This window comes from Cervus elaphus, chromosome 1 (assembly GCF_910594005.1).
Source record: "Cervus elaphus chromosome 1, mCerEla1.1, whole genome shotgun sequence".
NCBI lineage: Eukaryota > Metazoa > Chordata > Mammalia > Artiodactyla > Cervidae > Cervus > Cervus elaphus.
Genome location: NC_057815.1, coordinates 79,041,636 through 79,065,832, shown reverse-complemented (window position 1 = coordinate 79,065,832; position 24,197 = coordinate 79,041,636). Strand labels below are relative to the sequence as shown.

The following is a 24,197-nucleotide window of genomic DNA, read 5'->3' as shown; positions in this document are numbered from 1 at the left end:
GAGTTCTGATAGTCTTACGTCTCCAAACTCCGATGTTATGAAGGTGATAACTTTGAGACTATTTCAGCAAATCAGCTGTGGGCAGTAATTTTTTTCATATTTATATCTCTGCCTAAGTATTGTGGGGGGTCCTCTGGGGCAGAATATTTGGATAGGAGTCACTTAGTCTTTTTTTTTTTTTTTTTAATTTTTTTATTAGTTGGAGGCTAATTACTTCACAACATTTCAGTGGGTTTTGTCATACATTGATATGAATCAGCCATAGATTTACACTTATTCCCCATCCCGATCCCCCCTCCCATCTCCCTCTCCACCCGATTCCTCTGGGTCTTCCCAGTGCACCAGGCCCGAGCACTTGTCTCATGCATCCCACCTGGGCTGGTGATCTGTTTCACCATAGATAGTATACATGCTGTTCTTTTGAAACATCCCACCCTCACCTTCTCCCACAGAGTTCAAAAGTCTGTTCTGTATTTCTGTGTCTCTTTTTCTGTTTTGCATATAGGGTTATCATTACCATCTTTCTAAATTCCATATATATGTGTTAGTATGCTGTAATGTTCTTTATCTTTCTGGCTTACTTCACTCTGTATAAGGGGCTCCAGTTTCATCCATCTCATTAGGACTGGTTCAAATGAATTCTTTTTGACGGCTGAGTAAAATTCCATGGTGTATATGTACCACAGCTTCCTTATCCATTCATCTGCTGATGGGCATCTAGGTTGCTTCCATGTCCTGGCTATTATAAACAGTGCTGCGATGAACATTGGGGTGCATGTGTCTCTTTCAGATCTGGTTTCCTCAGTGTGTATGCCCAGAAGTGGGATTGCTGGGTCATATGGCAGTTCTATTTCCAGTTTTTTAAGGAATCTCCACACTGTTTTCCATAGTGGCTGTACTAGTTTGCATTCCCACCAACAGTGTAAGAGGGTTCCCTTTTCTCCACAGCCTCTCCAGCATTTATTGCTTGTAGACTTTTGGATAGCAGCCATCCTGACTGGTGTGTAATGGTACCTCATTGTGGTTTTGATTTGCATTTCTCTAATAATGAGTGATGTTGAGCACCTTTTCATGTGTTTGTTAGCCATCTGTATGTCTTCTTTGGAGAAATGTCTGTTTAGTTCTCTGGCCCATTTTTTGATTGGGTCATTTATTTTTCTGGAATTGAGCTGCAGGAGTTGCTTGTATATTTTTGAGATTAATCCTTTGTCTGTTTCTTCATTTGCTATTATTTTCTCCCAATCTGACGGCTGTCTTTTCACCTTACTTATAGTTTCTTTTGTAGTGCAAAAGCTTTTAAGTTTCATTAGATCCCATTTGTTTAGTTTTGCTTTTATTTCCAATATTCTGGGAGGTGGGTCATAGAGGATCTTGCTGTGATTTATGTCGGAGAGTGTTTTGCCTATGTTCTCCTCTAGGAGTTTTATAGTTTCTGGTCTTACATTTAGATCTTTAATCCATTTTGAGTTAATTTTTGTGTATGGTGTTAGAAAGTGTTCTAGTTTCATTCTTTTGCAAGTGGTTGACCAGTTTTCCCAGCACCACTTGTTAAAGAGGTTGTCTTTTTTCCATTGTATATCCTTGCCTCCTTTGTCAAAGATAAGGTGTCCATAGGTTCGTGGGTTTATCTCTGGGCTTTCTATTCTGTTCCATTGGTCTATATTTCTGTCTTTGTGCCAGTACCACACTGTCTTGATGACTGTGGCTTTGTAGTAGAGTCTGAAGTCAGGCAGGTTGATTCCTCCAGTTCCATTCTTCTTTTTCAAGATTACTTTGGCTATTCGAGGTTTTTTGTATTTCCATACAAATTGTGAAATTCTTTGGTCTAGTTCTGTGAAAAATACCGTTGGTAGCTTGATAGGGATTGCATTGAATCTATAGATTGCTTTGGGTAGAATAGCCATTTTGACAATATTGATTCTTCCAATCCATGAACACGGTATGTTTCTCCATCTGTTTGTGTCCTCTTTGATTTCTTTCATCAGTGTTTTATAGTTTTCTATGTATAGGTCTTTTGTTTCTTTAGGTAGATATACTCCTAAGTATTTTATTCTTTTTGTTGCAATGGTGAATGGTATTGTTTCCTTAATTTCTCTTTCTGTTTTTTCATTGTTAGTATATAGGAATGCAAGGGATTTCTGTGTGTTAATTTTACATCCTGCAACTTTACTATATTCATTGATTAGTTCTAGTAATTTTCTGGTAGAGTCTTTAGGGTTTTCTATATAGAGGATCATGTCATCTGCAAACAGTGAGAGTTTCACTTCTTCTTTTCCTATCTGGATTCCTTTTACTTCTTTTTCTGCTCTGATTGCTGTGGCCAAAACTTCCAACACTATGTTGAACAGTAGTGGTGAGAGTGGGCACCCTTGTCTTGTTCCTGATTTCAGGGGAAATGCTTTCAATTTTTCACCATTGAGGGTGATGCTTGCTGTGGGTTTGTCATATATAGCTTTTATTATGTTGAGGTATGTTCCTTCTATTCCTGCTTTTTGGAGAGTTTTAATCATAAATGAGTGTTGAATTTTGTCAAAGGCTTTCTCTGCATCTATTGAGATAATCATATGGTTTTTATCTTTCAATTTGTTAATGTGGTGTATTACATTGATTGATTTGCGGATATTGAAGAATCCTTGCATTCCTGGGATAAAGCCCACTTGGTCGTGGTGTATGATTTTTTTAATATGTTGTTGGATTCTGTTTGCTAGAATTTTGTTAAGGATTTTTGCATCTATGTTCATCAGTGATATTGGCCTGTAGTTTTCTTTTTTTGTGGCATCTTTGTCAGGTTTTGGAATTAGGGTGATGGTGGCCTCATAGAATGAGTTTGGAAGTTTACCTTCTTCTGCAATTTTCTGGAAGAGTTTGAGTAAGGTAGGTGTTAGCTCTTCTCTAAATTTTTGGTAGAATTCAGCTGTGAAGCCATCTGGTCCTGGGCTTTTGTTTGCTGGAAGATTTCTGATTACAGTTTCGATTTCCTTGCCTGTGATGGGTCTGTTAAGATCTTCTATTTCTTCCTGGTTCAGTTTTGGAAAGTTATACTTTTCTAAGAATTTGTCCATTTCATCCAAGTTGTCCATTTTATTGGCATAGAGCTGCTGGTAGTAGTCTCTTATGATCCTTTGTATTTCAGTGTTGTCTGTTGTGATCTCTCCATTTTCATTTCTAATTTTGTTAATTTGGTTCTTCTCTCTTTGTTTCTTAATGAGTCTTGCTAATGGTTTGTCAATTTTGTTTATTTTTTCAAAAAACCAGCTTTTAGCTTTGTTGATTTTTGCTATGGTCTCTTTAGTTTCTATTGCATTTATTTCTGCCCTAATTTTTAAGATTTCTTTCCTTCTGCTAACCCTGGGGTTCTTCATTTCTTCCTTCTCTAATTGCTTTAGGTGTAGAGTTAGGTTATTTATTTGGCTTTTTTCTTGTTTCTTGATGTAAGCCTGTAATGCTATGAACCTTCCCCTTAGCACTGCTTTTACAGTGTTCCATAGGTTTTGGGTTGTTGTGTTTTCATTTTCATTCATTTCTATACATATTTTGATTTCTTTTTTGATTTCTTCTATGATTTGTTGGTTATTTAGAAGCGTGTTATTTAGCCTCCAGGTGTTTGAATTTTTAACAATTTTTTTCCTGTAATTGAGATCTAATCTTACTGCACTGTGGTCAGAAAAGATGACTGGAATGATTTCAATTTTTTTGAATTTTCCAAGACTAGATTTATGGCCCAGTATGTGATCTATTCTGGAGAAGGTTCCGTGTGCACTTGAGAAAAAGGTGAAGTTGCTTGTTTTGGGGTGAAATGTCCTATAGATATCAATTAGGTCTAGCTGGTCCATTGTGTCATTTAAAGTTTGTGTTTCCTTGTTAATTTTCTGTTTAGTTGATCTATCCATAGTTGTGAGTGGGGTATTAAAGTCTCCCACTATTATTGTGTTACTATTAATTTCCTCTTTCATACTCGTTAGTGTTTGCCGTACATATTGCGGTGCTCCTATGTTGGGTGCATATATATTTATAATTGTTATATCTTCTTCTTGGATTGATCCTTTGATCATTATGTAGTGTCCTTCTTTGTCTCTTTTCACAGCTTTTATTTGAAAGTCTATTTTATCTGATATGAGTATTGCGACTCCTGCTTTCTTTTGGTCTCCATTTGCATGAAATATTTTTTTCCATCCCTTCACTTTTAGTCTGTATGTGTCTCTTGTTTTGAGGTGGGTCTCTTGTAGACAGCATATATGGGGGTCTTGTTTTTGTATCCATTCAGCCAATCTTTGTCTTTTGGTTGGGGCATTCAACCCATTTACATTTAAGGTAATTATTGATAGGTGTGGTCCCGTTGCCATTTACTTTGTTGTTTTGGGTTCACGTTTATACAACCTTTCTGCATTTCCTGTCTAGAGAAGATCCTTTAGCATTTGTTGAAGAGCTGGTTTGGTGGTGCTGAATTCTCTCAGCTTTTGCTTATCTGTAAAGCTTTTGAGTTCTCCTTCATATCTGAATGAGATCCTTGCTGGATACAGTAATCTAGGTTGTAGGTTATTCTCTTTCATTACTTTCAGGACGTCCTGCCATTCCCTTCTGGCCTGGAGGGTTTCTATTGATAGGTCAGCTGTTATCCTTATGGGAATCCCTTTGTGTGTTATTTGTTGTTTTTTCCTTGCTGCTTTTAATATTTGTTCTTTGTGTTTGATCTTTGTTAGTTTGATTAATACGTGTCTTGGGGTGTTTCGCCTTGGGTTTATCCTGTTTGGGACTCTCTGGGTTTCTTGGACTTGAGTGGCTATTTCCTTCCCCATTTTAGGGAAGTTTTCAGCTATTATCTCCTCGAGTATTTTCTCATGGCCTTTCTTTTTGTCTTCTTCTTCTAGAACTCCTATGATTCGAATGTTGGGGCGTTTCACAGTGTCCCAGAGGTCCCTGAGGTTGTCCTCATTTCTTTTGATCCTTTTTTCTTTTTTCCTCTCTGCTTCATTTATTTCCACCATTTTATCTTCTACCTCACTTATCCTATCTTCTGCCTCGGTTATTCTACTCTTGGTTCCCTCCAAAGTGTTTTTGATCTCATTCATTGCATTGTTCATTTTTAATTGACTCTTTTTTATTTCTTCTAGGTCTTTATTAAACAATTCTTGTATCTTTTCAATCTTTGTCTCCAGGCTATTTATCTGTAACTCCATTTTGTTTTCAAGATTTTGGATCATTTTTATTATCATTATTCTAAATTCTTTTTCAGGTAGATTCCCTATCTCCTCCTCTTTTGTTTGACTTGGTGGGCATTTTTCATGTTCCTTTACCTGTTGGGTATTTCTTTGCCTTTTCATCTTGTTTAGATTGCTGTGTCTGGAGTGGACTTTCTGTATTCTGGAGGTCTGTGGTTCCTTTTTATTGTGGAGGATTTACCCAGTGGGTGGGGTTAGACGATTGGCTTGTCAAGGTTTCCCGGTTAGGGAAGCTTGCGTCAGTGTACTGGTGCGTGGAACTTGATTTCTTCTTTTTGGAGAGCAATGGAGTGCCCAGTAATGAGTTTTGAGATGGGTCTATGTGTTAGGTGTGACCTTGGGCAGCCTGTATGTTGACATTCGGGGCTATGTTCCTGTGTTGCTGGAGAATTTGCATGGTATGTCTTGCTCTAAAACTTACTGGCTCTTGGGTGGTGGTTGGTTTCAGTGTAGGTATGGAGGCTTTTGGACGGTCACTTATTGCTTAAAGTTCCATGTAGTCAGGAGTTTTCTGGTGTTCTCAGGTTTTGGGCTTAAGTTTCCTGCCTCTGGATTTCAGTTTTATTCTTCCTGTAGTCTCAGGACTTCTCCAACTATACAGCACTGATAATAAAACTTCTAGGTTAATGGCGAAAAGATTCTCCCCTGTTAGGGACACCCAGAGAGGTTCACAGAGTTACATGAACAGGAGAAAAGGGAGGAGGGAGATAGAGATGAGCAGGAGGAGAAAAAGGGGGACTCAAGAGGAGAGAGACAGATCTACGCAGCTGTCTGTTCCCAGAGTGTTCTCCGTATCTCAGACACCTACAAGGATTCACAGAATTGGATTGGGAAGAGAAGGGGAAAGGAGGAAATAGAGGTGTTCTGAGGTAGAAAACAGAGAGTCAAGATTGGGAGAGAATAATCTTCGGTTTAAAGATAGGGCTTCTCTTTTTTTTTTTTTTGGTAAGGTTATAGAGTAGTGAAAATGAAAATGAAGAGTAGTAGAGGAGTACTAGAGGACTTTAAAAGAAATAAGAGAAAAAGAAAAATAGAAAATAAAAGAGAAAATGGAAAGGAAAAAAAAGAAGAAAAAAGAAAAAAAAGAAAAAGAAAAAAAGAAAAAAAAACAAAAAAAAAAAAAAAGAAAGAAAAAAAAATTTTTTTTTCCCCTAATTAAAAAAATCGTAAAAATCTATGTAAATGAAAGTTAAGGAGTAATGGGGGAGTAATAGGGAATTTTAAAGGAAAATAAAAGAGAAAAAATAAAAAAGAAAAAATATAAAAAGAAAAAAAAATTTTTTTTTTTTTTTTTTCCTTACTTAGAAAAAAAAAAGTAAAAATATATCTAGGAGTTTCTCTGGAGCTGCTGCGGTCAGTGTGGGTTCGGCTCAGTTTCAGATAGCTCCTCGTTCCAGCTTACACTTCTCGATATCTACAGGGCCCTTCCGGTGAAGTCGGTGTTTTCTACAGGGATTTTAATCTGTTGCACCAGTCCCTTCTGAAGCGGTTCCCTTTGTTTATTTGGCTTCTGTTTGCCGGTCTCTTCAGAGCCTCATTTCCGCCCTGACACAGGCGGGCGGAGGTGGACTCTTATTCAGGTAGCTAGTTCCGTTGCGCTGCTGGGAGGGGCTGACGCTGCGGGGATGGGCTGGCGCTGCGGGGCGGGGCTGACGCTGCGGGGAGGGGCTGGCCCTGCGGGGGCGGGCTGGCGCTGCCGGGAGGGGCTGACGCTGCTTTCTCCGTCTGCGCTGCTCAGGCTCCCGGCTGTTCTATATGGAGCGCGCCCCGCGCTGCGCTAGGTTCCAGCCCTCGGGTGTTACTCAAAAGCGCGGAAGGAAAAGCTGCGCCTGCTCTCTGTGCCTTCCCCGTCAGAGCGGTCCAGGCAGCGAGGGGCTTGATGGGCGCACTATCCCCAGGTGTGGCGCACTCACTCCCTTCCGCGGACCCAGTCTCAGTTTCCGCTGACGCCAGTCGGGTGCGCGCGCCTTCCGCCCTCTGTGTCCCCAGCCCCAGTCCCCGCCCGCGCCGGTCGGGTGCCTGCGCCCTGTGTCTCGCCGCGACCTTCCCCTCCCCCCTGCCTCCTGCCTCCGGCGGGGCTGGGCGGGTCCGCAGCCTGCGACCTCTTCTTGGGACTTTCTCCGTCCCTTTGTTCTGCGAACGGCCGGCAGTGTGTTCCGGCCGGTTAATTTTCTCTCTTTTGGTCTCCCACAGTTCAAGTTGGCACCTCACAGAAGCTCCCTCCGATTGTCCTCAGGGCACTCAGGCCCGGACCCTAGCCCAAGCAAGGCCGCCTAAGACTCCCTTCCCGGGACGGGTCTCCGTCCTTAGCTCTTTTGTCTCACTTTTTATCTTTTATATTTTGTCCTACCTCCTTTCGAAGACAATGGTCTGCTTTTCTGGGCGCCTGATGACCTCAGCTAGCGATCAGAAGTTGTTTTGTGAGGTTTGCTCTGCATTCAGTTATTCTTGAATTTGTAGGAGAGAAAGTGGTCTCCCCGTCCTACTCCTCCGCCATCTTGGCTCCTCCCCCTAGTCTTTTGTTTTTAAACTTCCATTTCTTTTGCAGTATTTTTAATAGCATTTAGCTCTGGAATCTCTCTTCTCCTTTTTGCTGTTTGTCTCTTTTTCTTCTTTTTGGTTCTTGTCTCTTTATCATCCACAGGCACATTTTTATCACCCTTGCCCACAACCTTCTAGAGTACCCAGTGGTTCTTGATCTTAGCAATGTAGCAAAACCACATGTGGTCCATTTCAAAATGCTTATTTGTGTTCTACAAAATCAGAATCTCCCGAATGGGCCCAGTAATTGGGTATTCATCAAATTAATACTTGAGGGTATTTGTCAAAGTAATACATGAGGATTGTAGAAATTTAAAGAAATTTTTAGATGCACATAAAGTAAAAATTCAAGTCCCCATGTCCCTTCCCTAGGCTACTCATGTTTCCTCCCATATATATATATATATATGTGACATATATATGTCACATATATGTTGTGTATATGTATATAAAAGAAAAAAATATCTATCTGGGAGTATTGCATCATACATACGGTGCTATATTCTACTTTCTTGTTTAACAGTGTTTTGGTGTCATCTTTTTCTGTTGTTGTGTAGTATTTCTAAAGGATAAATTCTAGAAGCAAAACATGCCCTGCCAAAGAGTTGATATTTTGAATTTGCTGATTTTATAAAAAATGGTCCTAAAAAAAAATGGTCCTACAAAATTTGTAGCAATATATACTCCTACCAACTGCATACACACATATCTGCTTTTTTTTAACACACAATTTTTAAAACCTGTTGATTCTGCTGGGTATATTACCGGCCAGAGTTCTTAGACTCTAGAAATTGATAAGAGGTCAGACGAGAATTTCAGGCAAGGCTTTATTCGACCTCAGGCTGCAGCTGGAGGGAGTGAGAACAAGTAACAGCCTCTTTTGCTCTGTCCCTGAATGTGTGTGTGGGGGGGGGGGGGGTTGGGGGAGTGCAGGGGTGCAGGACAAGCTGGTCCCTTAAATTGGGTGAGGGGAGGGTAGTCCAGGGGTTAGGCCAGTAGGGTGCCTTGGGTGGTCTGCCCACTCCCTTGGTGGCGCTGTGTGCAGGTGTCATGCCTGGTACCCTGCTTTTGTTCCAGAAACCTCAGAAGTGGCAGTTGGGTTTTGGGCCTTTTTGCATTATGTTGTTCATAATTTGCCTCAACTGTGCATGCATGCAGTTGTCTTTAGTCCCTAATAGTTTCTTTTTACTGTTGCTTGAGGAGACATTTGCCCCAATAACAAGCATGGTAGCAAAGGGTCCCGGGTCCCGGGTCCCAAATCCTAGCCTCTCTGAAGTAAATTCACTGAGTCAGCTGCCCAGACCCCCCTCAACAGACAACGAGCCTGTTGTCTAGACCCAAAGTTAGTTTAGGTTAGAATACACCTCTGTTCCCATTAGCCCTGGTTGGGAGTAAACTAGAACCAAGGAACCTCCTTCAACCATTTCCAGTGAATCACAGAAGAATAAAGTTAGGAAACAGGTTACAGAGAAGAGAAGTCTGCATCTCCAGCTGACCTCAAGGTGCCATTGCCACCCACTGCTGAGCCAGTGCACTCTGGATAAATCTGGAATATGGTCTCTGCTTTCCAACGCCACTTTGGATACACTTGTAGCAAGGAGCTATATTAAAGGAGACATCCCAGGCAGGAGAAGTTGAGTGGGGAGTGACTAGAAACCGACCTGGGGACTTCCCTGGTGCAGTGGACGGGAGTCCGCCTGCCAGTGCAGGGGACGTGGGTGTGGTCCCTGGTCTGGGAAGATTCCGCGTGCCACGGAGTGGCTGAGCCCGTGTGCCGTGACTGCTGAGTCTGCGTGCTGCAACTGCTGAAGCCTGCATAACCGAGAGCCTGTGCTTCGCAACAAGAGAAGCCACTGCCATAGAAGCCCTCACGCCGCAAAGAAGAGGAGCTCCCACTCGCCACAACTTGAGAAAGCAATGAAGACCCAGTGCAGCCATAAATGAGTACATTTAAGAAAATAGAAACATTCTTTGTCCTGCAAGCAGTCATAGATTAAAAGAAAAAAGAATGAAACAGGCTAGGGAAGGGATGCTTCCGGGTACCCTCTCTCTAATGCCCCCGCCCCTCAGCCAGCCTGTTTAGAAAGACGAGCTTGCTGGCTTTAGGGCAATGGACACAACCAGGTGCCAAGTCTATTCTTAACGTTTTGGAAAGAGCTCTCTGGAGCTGGAGCAGCGGGAGACTGAGCTGATAGGAGACCCGGGTGGGAGTAGTATCGGAGGGAGGGGAGAGGGACAGATTTGGGCTTCCCTCCGGTGCCCGATCACGACCATGCTCCATGCAAGGAGTCCCTTTTGTCTGAGTGAGTGAGGCAGGACTGAGAAGCAGGCAGGCCCCCGGAGCTGTGGATGTGAGCTAGAGGAGAGTTCTGTGGTGTCAGCCATGCTCACGCCCCCTGAGCTGTCTGGTCGATGGGCAATCTCTGCAGGTTGCTGCCCCGGGCAAAGGGCACTGGGGGATGGGGGGCAGCACCAGAATAGAGGGGGGCAGCACCTGCCCTGCCCGGCCCTGGACCCACACCTCCACTGGCAAAATTCACATGAGGGGTGAGCCCTTAGTCTTCCAGCGAAATCCAAGGACATGGTCCCTTTGTTAGGACTACCGGGAAAAAAAAAAAATCATGTGGAATATTTTACCTCAGGCTGAGGGAGGGTGCAGATTTCGTAAGCCAGTCTCTGGGCAGCCCAGAGGAAAGGGAGCTTAATGTAGGTGCAATCCCACGGGCTTAGGAGGTTCTTGAAGAGGGTTGGAAGACAGGGAATGCTTAGACAGTGACGTGGTATTGCCAGAAAGAAAGGCAGAGAACTCCGTCTGGATGGCAGCATCCCTAGCACCTGGCCTCCAGCTCAAGCCACTCACCTGTGCTCTTGGGGAGCAGCATTTTGGAGTCAATAGAGCTCACTTTGAATCCTGCCTTAGTAACTACTAGCTCTTGGTCCTAGGGTTAGTTACTCAGCCCTGTGAGTCTTGAGGGGCTCCTGTTGACATAAGAGGTAGACAGATATCGCATGATCATGGAACACCTGGCCACCTGATCCTGGAGGCCACCATTCATTCAGGCCAATGGCTGTGGTGGCGCTAGTGGTAAAGAATCCGCCTGCCAATGCAGGAGACTCAAGAGACACGGGTTTGATCCCTGGATCAGGAAGATCCCCTGGAGAAGGAAATGGCAACCCACTCCAGTAATCTTGCCTGGAGAATCCCGTGGACAGAGGAGCCTGCTGGTCCATGGGGCCGCAAAGAGTCGTATATGACTGACGTGACTGAGCACACACATGGCCATTACTCTTTGGAGCTTTAGCTTTTTTAGCCTTCTCAGAATAGGCCTGTATTTGGCTATGGTCCCCACTTTGTCCCCAGGCACATGACTCTGTTGTCCATGGAGGCTTCCCTTCAGATCCCCCCTGCATTCTCTCTTTGGGCCATCGTTGCCCAGGTCAAGGGGGCTGTGAGCTGCCTGCTCCCATTCAGCCAGCCTGCCCCTCTCCCAGCACAAGGGCATGTGGCCAGGTTGGAGCACAGAGCACTGCCTCGCCCCAGGGAGTGTATGCTGTGCTTCCCTCTCCCGGTTAGGAGAGCCGATCTGTTCAGCCTTGCTTACCCTTGGGCTCAGCTGCTGGAGGACTGTGTCCATATAGTTTAGCAGGCAGCACAGGTGGTAAAAGAACTCGGGGGTGGTCAGTGCATTGAAGTTGAAGTCCCAATAACTCTATGACATCTGACGAGTCACTTGACTTCTCCCTGCCTCTGCTTCCGTATCTATTCAGGCTTCAGCCATCTGTCGCCTACTACGTGCCGGCACTGACATTCTAGGATTCTGCACGCCTTCTATTTTCATGCCCAGGGAGGGAGTGATTCTCTGGGCTCAGACGTTGCATTTTCACAGCGTGCAGAGTGCCTGGCACCTTTGAAAATAGGATGGCTGCCCCCAGATGTCGAGGAATTGTCTGAGAGCTTCTTGGGGGACTGTTGGCCCAGAGATGCTTGGGGAACATGGAGCAAGTCTTAGCATCATTGCCCGGAAGGACAGGCTGTCTTCCCACCTCACACCTCCCTGCTGTGGTGGCGGCTGGTGGCTGGCACATCTGGCAACCAGATGGAAATCCCCAGCAGAGCCAGGCTCTGGGAGGAGCCCGCGTGAGAGTGGGTCTGTGAAGACTCCATGTGACAGAAACCAGGCAGAGAGAAGCAAATCGTGTGGGTTATGGGGTGCTGATCTGACCCCCACCAAGACCCTCACCCTCCTGTTCCTGGCCATATCCAGGACCCATCACAGGGGCCAGCAGGTCATCCAACTGGGTCTCATATTTGATATTGTCTCCCTGGGAATGAAAGAAGCAGACAGGCGTCCCTCCACTCAAAGCTTGTGTCCTGTTACTGACCATACTGCTCATGGTAGTTACAAGAGAATGTTATAAATCCTGTCCCTACCATGGGATGAGGACAGCCATTTCTCACCTGTATTTGTGCCTTAAAGCATCACTCTGTCAAACACAGACATATAAAATATTCCCCAATTTTATAATCTCGTTTATGACATTTCTTAATTATTTTTGACCTATTAGGAATTTTAAAACACATAATTGGCTAGGATTTTGGTAATTTTAACAGCGTCTTGTCTTTTTGTTTTTCCCCCCACCCCATTAGATTCAAACAGTGACGAAGAAAGTCCTGGTGACCCCCCCATCAGACGAGGACAGCAATGCCACCGACGCTGTCCTCTCGCTGTTGAACGAGACTGTGACCGAAGCTCCGGAGGAGACCCAGGTGGTGATCAAGAAGGGCCTGGAGTTCAAGGATGGCATGAATGTCTTAGGTGAGTACCCTTGTCTTCATTGCCTTGCGGGAGAAACCTCTGCCGGGGCCACGTGGCCGGCCTTTCCCGCAGTGCAGCACCCGGGCCTCCCGGTGTCCTTCTCAGAAAGCCAGTCGCCCTGCTGTCCTGTAGGTGGAGCAAGAGGCTTTCTCTGGGGAGTGATTTGAGGGTAACTGGGACTGAGAGTTGAGATGAAGGGCAAGGGAGAAGGCTGGAGCAATACCACGCGGGGGTGTGGGCACTGCAGTCCGAGAAGGAGAAGGGGCTGACGCTCACGGGGCACTTCCCCCGACTTTCTGCCTGGTGTTGGCCAGTCACTTGCTCTGACTCTCCATTTCATGAGGTTACACTTTCAAGTCTTTCATTTCTTTCTTTTCTAGCCACCCTTGTGTGAGTCCCAAGACTGTGTAGGCATAGGAGCTGTCCCGCCCCAGTTCTCACAGTCTGTAAACGAAGGCAGTGCTTTTAGAAGTGGAAAATGTTGGCATTGGTGCTTAAAGGAGCTTCTCAAAAGGAGAAGCTTTTGTTTTAACTTTCTGGGATTCCAGGGAGCCCTTTCTCCAAGTGTGGAACCTTCTGAGCATGCCATCACAGGGGTTCTTTTTTTTTTTTTTTCATTTATTTTTATTAGTTGGAGGCTAATTACTTTACAATATTGTAGTGGTTTTTGCCATACATTGACATGCGCAGGGGTTCTTGGACTCTGCAGTTAGACCAGTTTGGATCCTGTTTGCATCCCTTATGGACCATCCACTGATTATCTAACTGTGGACAGATTCCTCTATGTCTCAAGATTCATCTGTAAAGTGGGCATGGAGTTGGCATTTCTCTTGTAGATCGTTCTGAGGATTCAGTGAGATTGTGCACATGGGCACAGCAGTACGTGCCGTGAGCTTTTCACGTGAGCTACTCTCATCATTAAAGGTGAGCTGCTCAGTAGAAAAAACCCATAGAAGATACTCCTATCATGGGGATGACTCTAGTTTGCTCAGTTTACTCCCCACCCACCCCCTGGGTCCGTTCTCCCCACCATAACCCAGTCCACTGCTAGAGTGGTGTCCCCAAGCCAAGACAGAGGGGCATTTGGTCATAAGGTACAGAAATGGGAAATCTATGTGGAAGAAATATGCTGATCCATGCAGAGTGAGCTTTCTAAGGATTTGAATGAGAGCTCTTTAGAAAAGATTGAGCTCACTTTGTCATCTAGGAGATCAAATGCCCTTGTCTCTTTGGTAGGGGTGTCAGATAAAATACAGGGTGCCCATTTCACATGAATTTCAGGGCTTCCCTGGTGGCTCAGATAGTAAAGTGTCTGCCTGCAATGCGGGAGACCTGGGTTCCATCCCTGGGTCGGAAAGATTTCCTGGAGAAAGAAAAGGCAACCCACTCCAGTATTCTTGCCTGGGAAGTTCCATGGATGGAGAAGCCTGGTGGGCTGCAATCCATGGGGTTGCAAAGATTCGGACACGACTAAGTGACTTCACTTTCACTTTTCACTTTCAGATAAACAACAGATAATGTTAAAGGGTTATGTCCCAAATATTGCACCAGATTTACTTGTATTTAAAAAATGCATTCCTTATCTGAAATTCAGATTTTACCTGGGAGTCCTTTTTTTTATTTTTCTAAATTTGGTAACCGTACTCCTTACTCATCCAGAATGGTTGACTCAGCAAGATTGCCCCACCGCTAAAAGGTGTCTTTTTCTTTGACCTGACAGGAAGTGAGAGTGAGGGAAGAGATAAGCAGACCAGGTTGCCAGGCAACAGAAGATCAATAAATATTGTTGACAATCAGTGGGAGGCGAGAGGAGGAAGGAGAAAGTGGGAGAGTTCCTCTGAGGAGGAGGATTTGCAAACACCCTCTGCATCCAACCTTGAGTGGCTCTTCTTTGCCAGTGTCCAGATACCTGTGACCTTTCAGGCATTCCCAACTCCCCTTGTCCCCCCACAGCCCACGGTCAATGTGGCCCCACCGTTTTGTACTGTGGCCATGAGTAATGGGGTCAGGGCTCTGGAGTGAATCATTCAGAATACTTTTTGTGGTCATTTCCAGCGTCTTGGTGGATTCTGGAAAGTCACATGACCTTTGGTTGTATTGGGGAGTTTCACCACCATTCAGGACTTGCTCAACCCCAGTGACCAAGTCTAAGAGGGCTTTGTTCAAATGAAACACTGGTTGTTCCAGAGAGTGAGTTCAATGAGGCAGTGTTTACAGAGGGAAATGACAGGCTGGCCATGGGTTTCTAAGTGCAGACTGAGGCCCTGGAAAGCTAAGGGAAGTTAAACTGTTGAGAAACTTCCCATTTACAAATCATGGCTGAAATAAGGTTCTTTCCATGGTCTTCCAAGGCAGAGATGGTGGCTTTTTTTTTTTTTTGGTTTTGGTTTGTTTTTTGGCTTTGGAAAGTCCCGAGGATCAAGCATTGCAATAGTGAAGATAAAAACTCCGCTTCCAGCCTCCCACTTCTTTGAAGACTCATTTCTCTACTCCCCAAACCTCCAGACTACTCTGGGCTTCACTTCAATTCAATCCCAACCACTTAAGTCAACTCCTGTGAGAGATTGCTTCTTTCAACATCTCTCTCTCTTATACTCATGGAGATGGACACTTTCTGCTGACCCTGCCAGGGATGCTATTTTATCCTAGTTCTTTGGGACCTTGAGACCTTGGGCATTTTCTCTTAAAATTTCCAGATGGAATTAACCACATGACACTAACTATTCTCAGCCATGATATTCACAGATTATCACTCACCACACACCTAGAAAACTCCTCTCTGTGGGCTTGAGATGAGCCTAAATTTGATTTTCTCTATTACTGCAGAACTAGGTCACTCTAATTCTAGGTCACACTAATTCTCATTAAGCCTTTGTGTTTATGGCCAAAACTGACTTCTAAGTCACTAGTTAATCTTTCTGGCTAAGAGCTAAAAAGGGGAAATATTAAATATAATGGATTAAGAATTTCAGTGCAAGTGCTAGATTGTTTTTGCTGAAGAAGAGAGGGTCCAGCAAAGGATAGTTGAACAATCTGGGTTGATATGTACTTGGTATGAGAAGTGAATCGTTTTGGTAACTATGGAAAAGGCAAATTCAGAAGTTTGGACAGAAAGAATTTTCCCCTAAAAGAATCAAATCATAATGCTACAATTTACCTTGATATGGCTCAGGACTGTGGGCATAAGTGGACACTATAGGAAACTGGGTATAATAGGGAGGGGCTGGAAATAAAGTCTGCCAACATGGGACAGAGTAGGTGTAAGGAAGAGGAAGGGGAGAGAGGGAAGAGTGGATGGCCCATACTGCAGGGCAGAAAAAAAGTCAGATGGGCAAGCAAGGGCCTGTTGCCAAGGGGACAATGACATTGACTTATAGTCCATGAAAGTCATTAGCATTGGAGCACCAAGACTGGCAGTTACAGATTGGTAGCTGGGCACATGGTGGCTGGTTGTCAGAAGTCCAGAGACACCGCCCCCCACCACAGTCAGTATGGGGACATCTGTTAGCCATGGAGTGCACCCCAGACCTGGGGGAGTCTGAGTGAGACTCCAGGGTGAGATGCTGAGGAAGAGGGGTGGAGAGAGTGATGGCAGAGAGAATTTTCTGGGGAGAGAAAAGCTGGGTCTTGCCTTGGAGGAACTAACGTATCAGACAGGTTTCCAGGACAGATACTCAGAGAATGAGGCAAAGGCAACACAGAAATAAGATCCAAGGTTGGCTGTTGGTCTTGGTCCAGGACTTAGTGCAATTTGATGCTGACATCAAGAGGTGGGGACGGGGTTCCTCAGACCCTCCTGGCCTGGGATTAGATCGACCCTGGGAGCTGGGGTGTGGCTGCACTTAGATGGAAGTCAAGTGACATCAAGTAAAAAGAGAAGAGGGCCAAGGGCTAGGAAGTAACAAAGAGTATATTCTAGTTTTATGATCCTGAAAAAAAAACACACACACACACACAATAAAAAAGAAAGTATTCTAACCGTTTGGACCATGGAAAAAATGATGATGAATTAATAAATAACAGGTTAAATCCAAACAAACTGGGTCATCTGGGGTTTCCCAGCTGTTTTGGATTTCTCATTGCTTTCCCTTTGATTTTTCAAGATTTCTTCCTCCTTCTCAAATTAGCAATAGAAAAATAATTTCATGTTTAGGATTTCCCTAGAGTGAAACATATACCAACCATGCATTAATTTGGGATAACACCAAACTAATATAGACATAACCCTGGCAGAGACTGAATTGGCTAATTGATCTCTACTCTTCTAATATTGGCTCCAAAGTTTGCATGATAATCCCCAAGTCCCAACAAGCCTTCCTTCATTAATCTATGTACTAATGGAACCTGCTTACACATGACTTCATAAGTGAGGGGGAGAGAGAGAGAAGAGAGTACTTTAGTTTGGAATGAAAATGAATTCATTTTCTCCAAGGAACTAACCTGCTTACAGTTCAACTTGCTCATGTGGAAAATATTCAGGAAAGCCATAGTTATGCAGGGGAAAGGTATTTTCAGTGTGGGACATAATACTTCTGTCTTTTAATGCTTAATTCATAGGATAGCTGGTAGTGAGAATGTGGCTGCATACACAGGGGATGGTTACAAACAAGAAGAAAACACATATTTTATCATTTGTCCTTTTGTGTCCTGTGATTCACCCAACAGGTCTGATAGGGTTTTTCATTGCTTTTGGCATTGCCATGGGGAAGATGGGCGAGCAGGCCAAGTTGATGGTGGAATTCTTCAACATTTTGAATGAAATTGTAATGAAGTTAGTGATCATGATCATGTGGTAAGTGGATCTGTTCTTACATCATTGTGGTGGGGGTGTGAGGTGGTCTTGGGGTCTTCAAAGGACCCTGGACCCTCCTAGCAGGAAAGAGTGAGCAGGCATGAATCAAGGAAAGATTTCTCTGGAAAGACTTTGAAAAAGGAATGGAAATCTCTTTTTTGAAACTTTCCATAGAAAATGGGCAGGAAAACTATATAGCCTGTGGGCCAGATCTTACCTGCCATTTGTTTTGTGTGACCTATGAGTTAAGAATGGGTTCTATGTTTTTATTTTGCTGGAAAAAAAAATCCAGAATAGTAATATTCACAACACATGGTTATGCAAAATTCATATTCAGTGCCCGTAAATAGTTTTGTTGGGACCCAGCCTACCTATTTGCTCACGTATTGTTTAGGGTTTCTTTTGTGCTAAAAGACAGAGTTGAGTAGTTATGACCAAGACTGTGTAGACTGCAAAGCCTGAAAAGTTTACTGTTTGACCCCTTACATAAAAAGTTCACCTATCTCTGCCCTGGAGGAAAAGAACACACGCATACACACAAAACCAAAAAACCAAAAACCAGACAAGCTGGGAATATCAATCAGTAATCGTGATTCTGAGCAATATCAGGATACACTACACTAAGACAGGGCCAAGATCTCAGGGATGTGGCATGACCCAGGGTGTGTGGAAGAATCACTTCTCCAGTATTCTGGTGTCCAAAATGAAATGCCTCTTCAGTCTGGGTTCTCATGACTCATACATAAAATAAGTAAATAAATACATAAAACAGGCCGTTCTCAGGCTGTGCAAGAAAAAGTGCCATCACCCAGGATTAAGTGCTCTTGGAAATCTGGTTCCACCCTCTAGTTTTATAGCAGAGAAAACTGTGGTCCAGAGACACTAAATCTTGCTTCTTTAACATTGTCATGATCACCATGATCTTTATGGCTCTCCTTTTATCTGCCAAGAGTCATGAGAGTGCTTCATACCTCTCAAGTGTAATCCCTACAACCCTGCAAAGATGGTGTTATGGTTCCCATTTGATAGAAAAGGCAATGGGAAAAGGTTCATGGAGGTGAATTAACTTGCCTAAGATGATATAGCCAGGAAGAAGAAGAGCTGGTGTTATACTGACATCAAAGTCTGTGGTGTGTACGTGGGTGGGGTTTTGTTGTTGTTTGAATCATGTGAGTGGTATTGTCTCCACTTCATCTCATGTGTGTTTATGGTCAGTGGTTCTGAAGTCTAGGGCAGCCCAGGAGAGCATAAGCTTCTCCTTCACAAGGGATCTGTGTCACTTCCAGTTACTGGAAATTTCTTGTGTTCAGTATCTACCAGATAGAATGATTTTTACATGTATGCATTTCAGATCCCTATGATGGTCCTGTATGCCTTCCTGGGAATAAAGTAAAACCACTCTTAGACCAAACAGCATGTGTGTTCTGTTTGCCACGGAAATTCTGGATTACAGATTCCCTCACTCTGCCTGCTCCAGTCCCCCACGCCTGCCTCCCCAATCCTCCTCCACTTTCCTTCCCCTGAAATTCCACCTGTTTCATCTCTTCTTCCTTTTCTTGGCCCTGACTTCCCACCTTACACGGGCAAAATCTGTTCTCAACTTGTATTTTATCACCAAGCACAGCGATGTGCCGGTAGTAAATTCCTACTAAAACTTTAGGAACAAGTGGGCTAGCTGAAAGCCCCAGGGTCTCAGATCAAGAAGATGTTCCTCATGATTTCATGAACCATATTCAGTAGTTCTGGTCTGTTCTGATCATTGCTTTATTGACTTTGGAAACACAGAAAAGATTCTCATGCAATAGTGTGTTCTTTTCAATTATTGTATTGATTCTTCAACTTCCCAGGCAAGGCTAGATTTCTAAATATTTCTTTTGTGTGAAGATTTAACGTCACTCACAATTTCATGCTGTAAAAATATTTTAAAATATCTTTTAAGGACTTCTCTGGTGGTCCAGTGGTTAAGGCACCGTGCTTCCAATGCAGAGGGCATAGGTTCAATCCCTGGTTGGGGAACTAAGATCCCACATTGTACAGCCAAAAAAAATAGTCTTTTGAATCCATTCTGAGCTTGCTGAGAGTTTAATAAATGGTAATATGCAAAGCTTCCTCCAGCCCAGCATTTCTCATGATGTACTCTGCATATAAGTTAAATAAGCAGGGTGACAATATACAACCTTGACATACTCCTTTTCCTATTTGGAACCAGTCTGTTGGTCCATGTCCAGTTCTGACTGTTGCTTCCTGACCTGCATACAGGTTTCTCAGGAGGCAGGTCAGGTGGTCTGGTATTCCCATCTCCTTCAGATTTTTCCACAGTTTCTTGTGATCCACACAGTCAAAGGCTTTGGGTCCGTCTAGTCAAAGCCATGGTTTTTCCAGTAGTCATTTATGTATGTGAGAGTTGGACTATAAAGAAAGCTGAGCACCAAAGAATTGATGCTTTTGAACTGTGGTGTTGGAGAAGACTCTTGAGAGTCCCTTGGACTGCAAGGAGATCCAACCAGTCCATCCTAAAGGAGATCAGTCCTGGGTGTTCATTGGAGGGACTGATGTTGAAGCTGAAACTCCAATACTTTGGCCACCTGATGCGAAGAGCTGACTCATTAGAAAAGACCCTGATGCTGGGAAAGATAGAAGGCAGGAGGAGAAGGGGATGACAGAGGATGAGATGGTTAGATGGCATCGGCGACTCAATGGACATGGGTTTGGGTGGACTCCGGCAGTTGGTGATGGACAGGGAGGCCTGGCGTACTGCGATTCATGGGGTTGCAAAGAGTCGGACATGACTGAGTGACTGAACTGAACTGAATATGCAAAGCAGAACAGGCCTCTTAGTTTTAAACATTAAAGATCTGCCTTTACTTCCTAGAATTCCTAGCAAAGTGAGCACCCTCACTGTAAATATGCAGCTCTGTTTTCTTTACTCTGATGCCAATGATGTGGGTTATATATGAAAATTCCTTCCTTCATCCATGCCAGTGTCATTTCCACTGAGCCCTTGAAGCAGAAGGAATCTTCTAGGAAATCAAATGAGTCATGGGATAAAGTGTAGCCTCCCTTCTCCCCAGGGATGGAGTGGCTGTGGATCAAAATGTTTCCTCTTCACTGAAACCAAAACTCCTAAAGATTTAGCATCATATCCCAGGCGATGAAGAGCAATTGTGAGTCAGGAGCAAGGCCTATGGGATGGTTTCTGACAGCTGTTTGGTTACCGCATCCAGCCCAACAGTCTGGAGGGTGTAATATGACATGAGATATCAATCCTACATATTTATTTCATTCTTCAGCTGCCTTGCCAGCTATTGATAATGATGTGTATAAGAAGGTTCTGGATAAAGCAGCCAACCACATCTTAACTGACACCCTCAAAGCTTAAATCATCAGAGTTCTTTTGTAGTCTTCTCTATGCGATAGTAAGAATAGTAATCTTAGTTAAAAAGCAACCTAGTGCTGCCATATGACCCTACAATCCCCCTCCTGGCCATATACCCCCCAAAAACATGATCTGATAGGATACATGCACCCCAATGTTCATTGCAGCACTGTTTACAGTAGCCAAGACATAGAAGCAACTTAAATGTCCACTGACAGGTGAATGAGCAAAGAAGATATGGTTCATATATACAGTGGAATATGAGCCATCAAGGAGAATGAAATAATGCCGTATGTAGTAATATGGATGGATCTAGGGATTGTCATGCTGAGTGAAGTAAGTCAGACAGAAAGGGAGAAATATCATATGACATTCCTTATATTTGGAATCTAAAAAGAAATGATATGATTGAACTTATTTACAAAACAGAAACAGATTCACAGCCTTAGAGAATGAACTTATGGTTCCCAGGGGGAAGAATGGGGGCAAGAGATGGTTAGAGACTTTGGGACAGACATGTACACATTATTGTATTTAAAATGAATAACCAACAAGGTCCTACTGTATACACAAGGAACTCTTCTCAATGTTATGTGGCAGCCTGGATGGGAGGGGAGTTTACAGGAGAATGGATACATGTATATGTATGGTTGAGTCCCTTTGCTGTCTATCTGAAACTGTCACAACATTGCTAATCGGCTATACTCTGATGTAAAATAAAAAGTTGTTTAAAAATGTTAGAAAAGAGTAGTAATAATAGCACAAGGCATCATTGAGGAGATTGCTATTAATCTAACAATGCTAGTGTGTGATGTGTTAGTCACTCAGTTGTGTCCAACTCTTTGTGACCCCGTGGACTGTAGCCTGCCAGGCGCCTGTCCATGGGATTTCTCAGGCAAGAATAATGGAGTGGATTGCCATTTTCTTCTCCAGGGCATCTTCCAACCCAGGGATGGAACCCGTGTCTTCTGCATTGCAAGCAGTTTCATTACTATCTGAGCCATTAGGATGTTAAATTATAACAGAATTATTAAATTCTGCTATATGTTCAGCACTTTTTCAGTTACTCTCCTGTATCTATTATTGAGAAAGTAATAATTGTTATGATTATTATTTTAGGTCATAACTAAGATTTTCCAAATTCCTGCTACATGCCTAATACTGTTCAATTATTTTACATGCATTGACTCTTTTATTTGTCACAGTAAGACCTAGTGAAGGTGCTTCACTCAATATGCCAGCAAAGCTGGAAAACTCAGCAGTGACCACAGGACTGGGAAAGGTCAGTTTTCATTCCAATCCCAAAGAACGGCAATGCCAAAGAATGTTCAAACTACTGCACAATTGCACTCATCTAGCAGAGTAATGCTCAAAATTCTCCAAGCCAGGCTTTAACAGTACATGAACCGTGAACTTCCAGACATTCAAGCTGAATTTAGAAAAGGAAGAGGAACCAGAGATCAAATTGCCAACATCCACTGGATCATCAAAAAAGTGAGAGAGTTCAAGAAAAACATCTACTTCTGCTTTATTGACTATACCAAAACCTTTGACTGTGTGGATCACAACAAACTGTGGAAAATTCTTAAAGAGATGGGAATACCTGACCTGCCTCTTGAGAAATCTGTATGCTGGTCAAGAAGCAGCAGTTAGAACTGGACATGGAACAACAGACTGGTTCCAAATCGGGAAAGGAGTATGTCAAGGCTGTATATTGTCACCCTGCTTATTTAACTTATATGCAGAGTACATCATGAGAAATGCCAGGCTGGATGAAGCACAAGCTGGAATCAAGATTGCTGGGAGAAATATCAGTAACCTCATAGACACAGATAACACCACCCTTATGGCAGAAAGTGAAGAAGAACTGAAGAACCACTTGATGAAAGTGAAAGAGGAGAGTGAAAAAGTTGACTTAAAACTCAACATTCAGAAAACTAAGATGATGGCATCTGGTCCCATCACTTCATGGAAATAGATGGGGAAACATTGCAAACAGTGAGAGACTTTATTTTTGGGGGCTCCAAAATCACTACAGATGGTGAATGCAGCCATGAAATTAAAAGATGCTTGCTCCTTTGAAGAAAAGCTATGACCATCCTAGACAGCACATTAAAAAGCAGAGACATTACTTTACCAACAAAGGTCCGTCTAGTCAAAGCTATGGTTTTTCCAGTAGTCATGTATGGATGTGAGAGTTGGACTATAAAGAAAGCTGAGTACAGAAGAATTGATGCTTTTGAACTATGTTCAAAATTGTTGGAGAAGACTCTTGAGACTCCCTTCGACTGTAAGGAGATCCAACCAGTCCACCCTAAAGGAAATCAGTCCTGAATATTCATTGGAAGGACTGATGCTGAAGCTGAAACTCCAATACTCTGGCCACCTGATGCAAAGAACTAACTCATTTGAAGAGACCCTTAGGCTGGGAAAGATTGAAGGCAGGAAGAGAAGGGGACAATAGAGGATGAGATGACTGGATGGCATCATGGACACGATGGACATGAGTTTGAGTAGGCTCTGGGAGTTGGTGATGGACAGGGAAGCCTAGCATGCTGCAGTCTGTGGGGTCACAAAGAGTCAGACACAACTGAGTGAACTGAAGACCTAGCAAAAATAGGTACTTTGGTGAGCCTCATTTTCTAGATGAGAAAACCATGCACATTGGTTAGCTTGCCCAGTGTTGCATGGCCTTAGTAATGGGAATTTAGAGAAGTGTTATTAAACTCAACTTCTGTCTGAACCTGGGGTCCTCCTCTTATGAACTGAGTGACGTTAGACAAGTTAGATACACTCTACAGTCCTCATCTTGACCTGTGAGATGGATTGATCATAGAATCCACATCATAGGGTTGCTTTGAGAATTGAGTGAAATTGTGACAAATAGTTGTGGAGCAGTTCCTGTGTGCTGGGACCTGTCTAAGCATTTTGTATGAACCTGTATTGTCATTAGGGCTTCCCTGGTGGCTCAGGGGTCTTCTCTTGTGGCTCAGCCGGTACAGAATCTGCCTGCAAGGTGGGAGACCTGGGTTCGATCCCTGAGTTGGGAAGATCCCCTGGAGAAGGGAAAGGCTACCCACTCTAGTGTTCTGGCCTGAAGAATTCCATGGACTGTATAGTCTCAGTTCAGTTCACTGTATAGTCTATAGGGTCACAAAGAGTCAGGCATGACTGAGTGACTTTCTCTTAACTGGTAGCCCAGCAGTAAGAATCTGTCTGCAGGAGGCACAGGAGATGCGGGTCCAATTCCTGGATCAGGAAGATCCTCTGGAGGAGGGCATGGCAACCCACTCCAGTATTCTTGCCTGGAGAATCCCAGGGACAGAGGAGCCTGGTGGGCTATAGTCCATGGGTGGCAAAGAGTTAGACATAACTGAAGTGACTTAGCACACTTGCAGGCACAATATTGTTATTATATTGTAATTACATTATTATCAATTCAATCCATAAGC

General features: G+C 43.6%; 1 protein-coding gene across 3 annotated transcripts in view; it reads left to right on the top strand.

Moving 5' to 3' along the window:
* Window positions 1-24,197, top strand: part of SLC1A2 (solute carrier family 1 member 2) — a 160,280-nt gene that overhangs the window by 103,306 nt on the left and 32,777 nt on the right. For all 3 annotated transcript variants that reach the window (XM_043909274.1, XM_043909282.1, XM_043909264.1), the window contains exons 5-6: window positions 12,409-12,577; window positions 17,243-17,369. In XM_043909274.1, coding sequence (XP_043765209.1) covers window positions 12,409-12,577; window positions 17,243-17,369 — 296 coding nt within the window. The remainder of the gene's footprint in view (window positions 1-12,408; window positions 12,578-17,242; window positions 17,370-24,197) is intronic.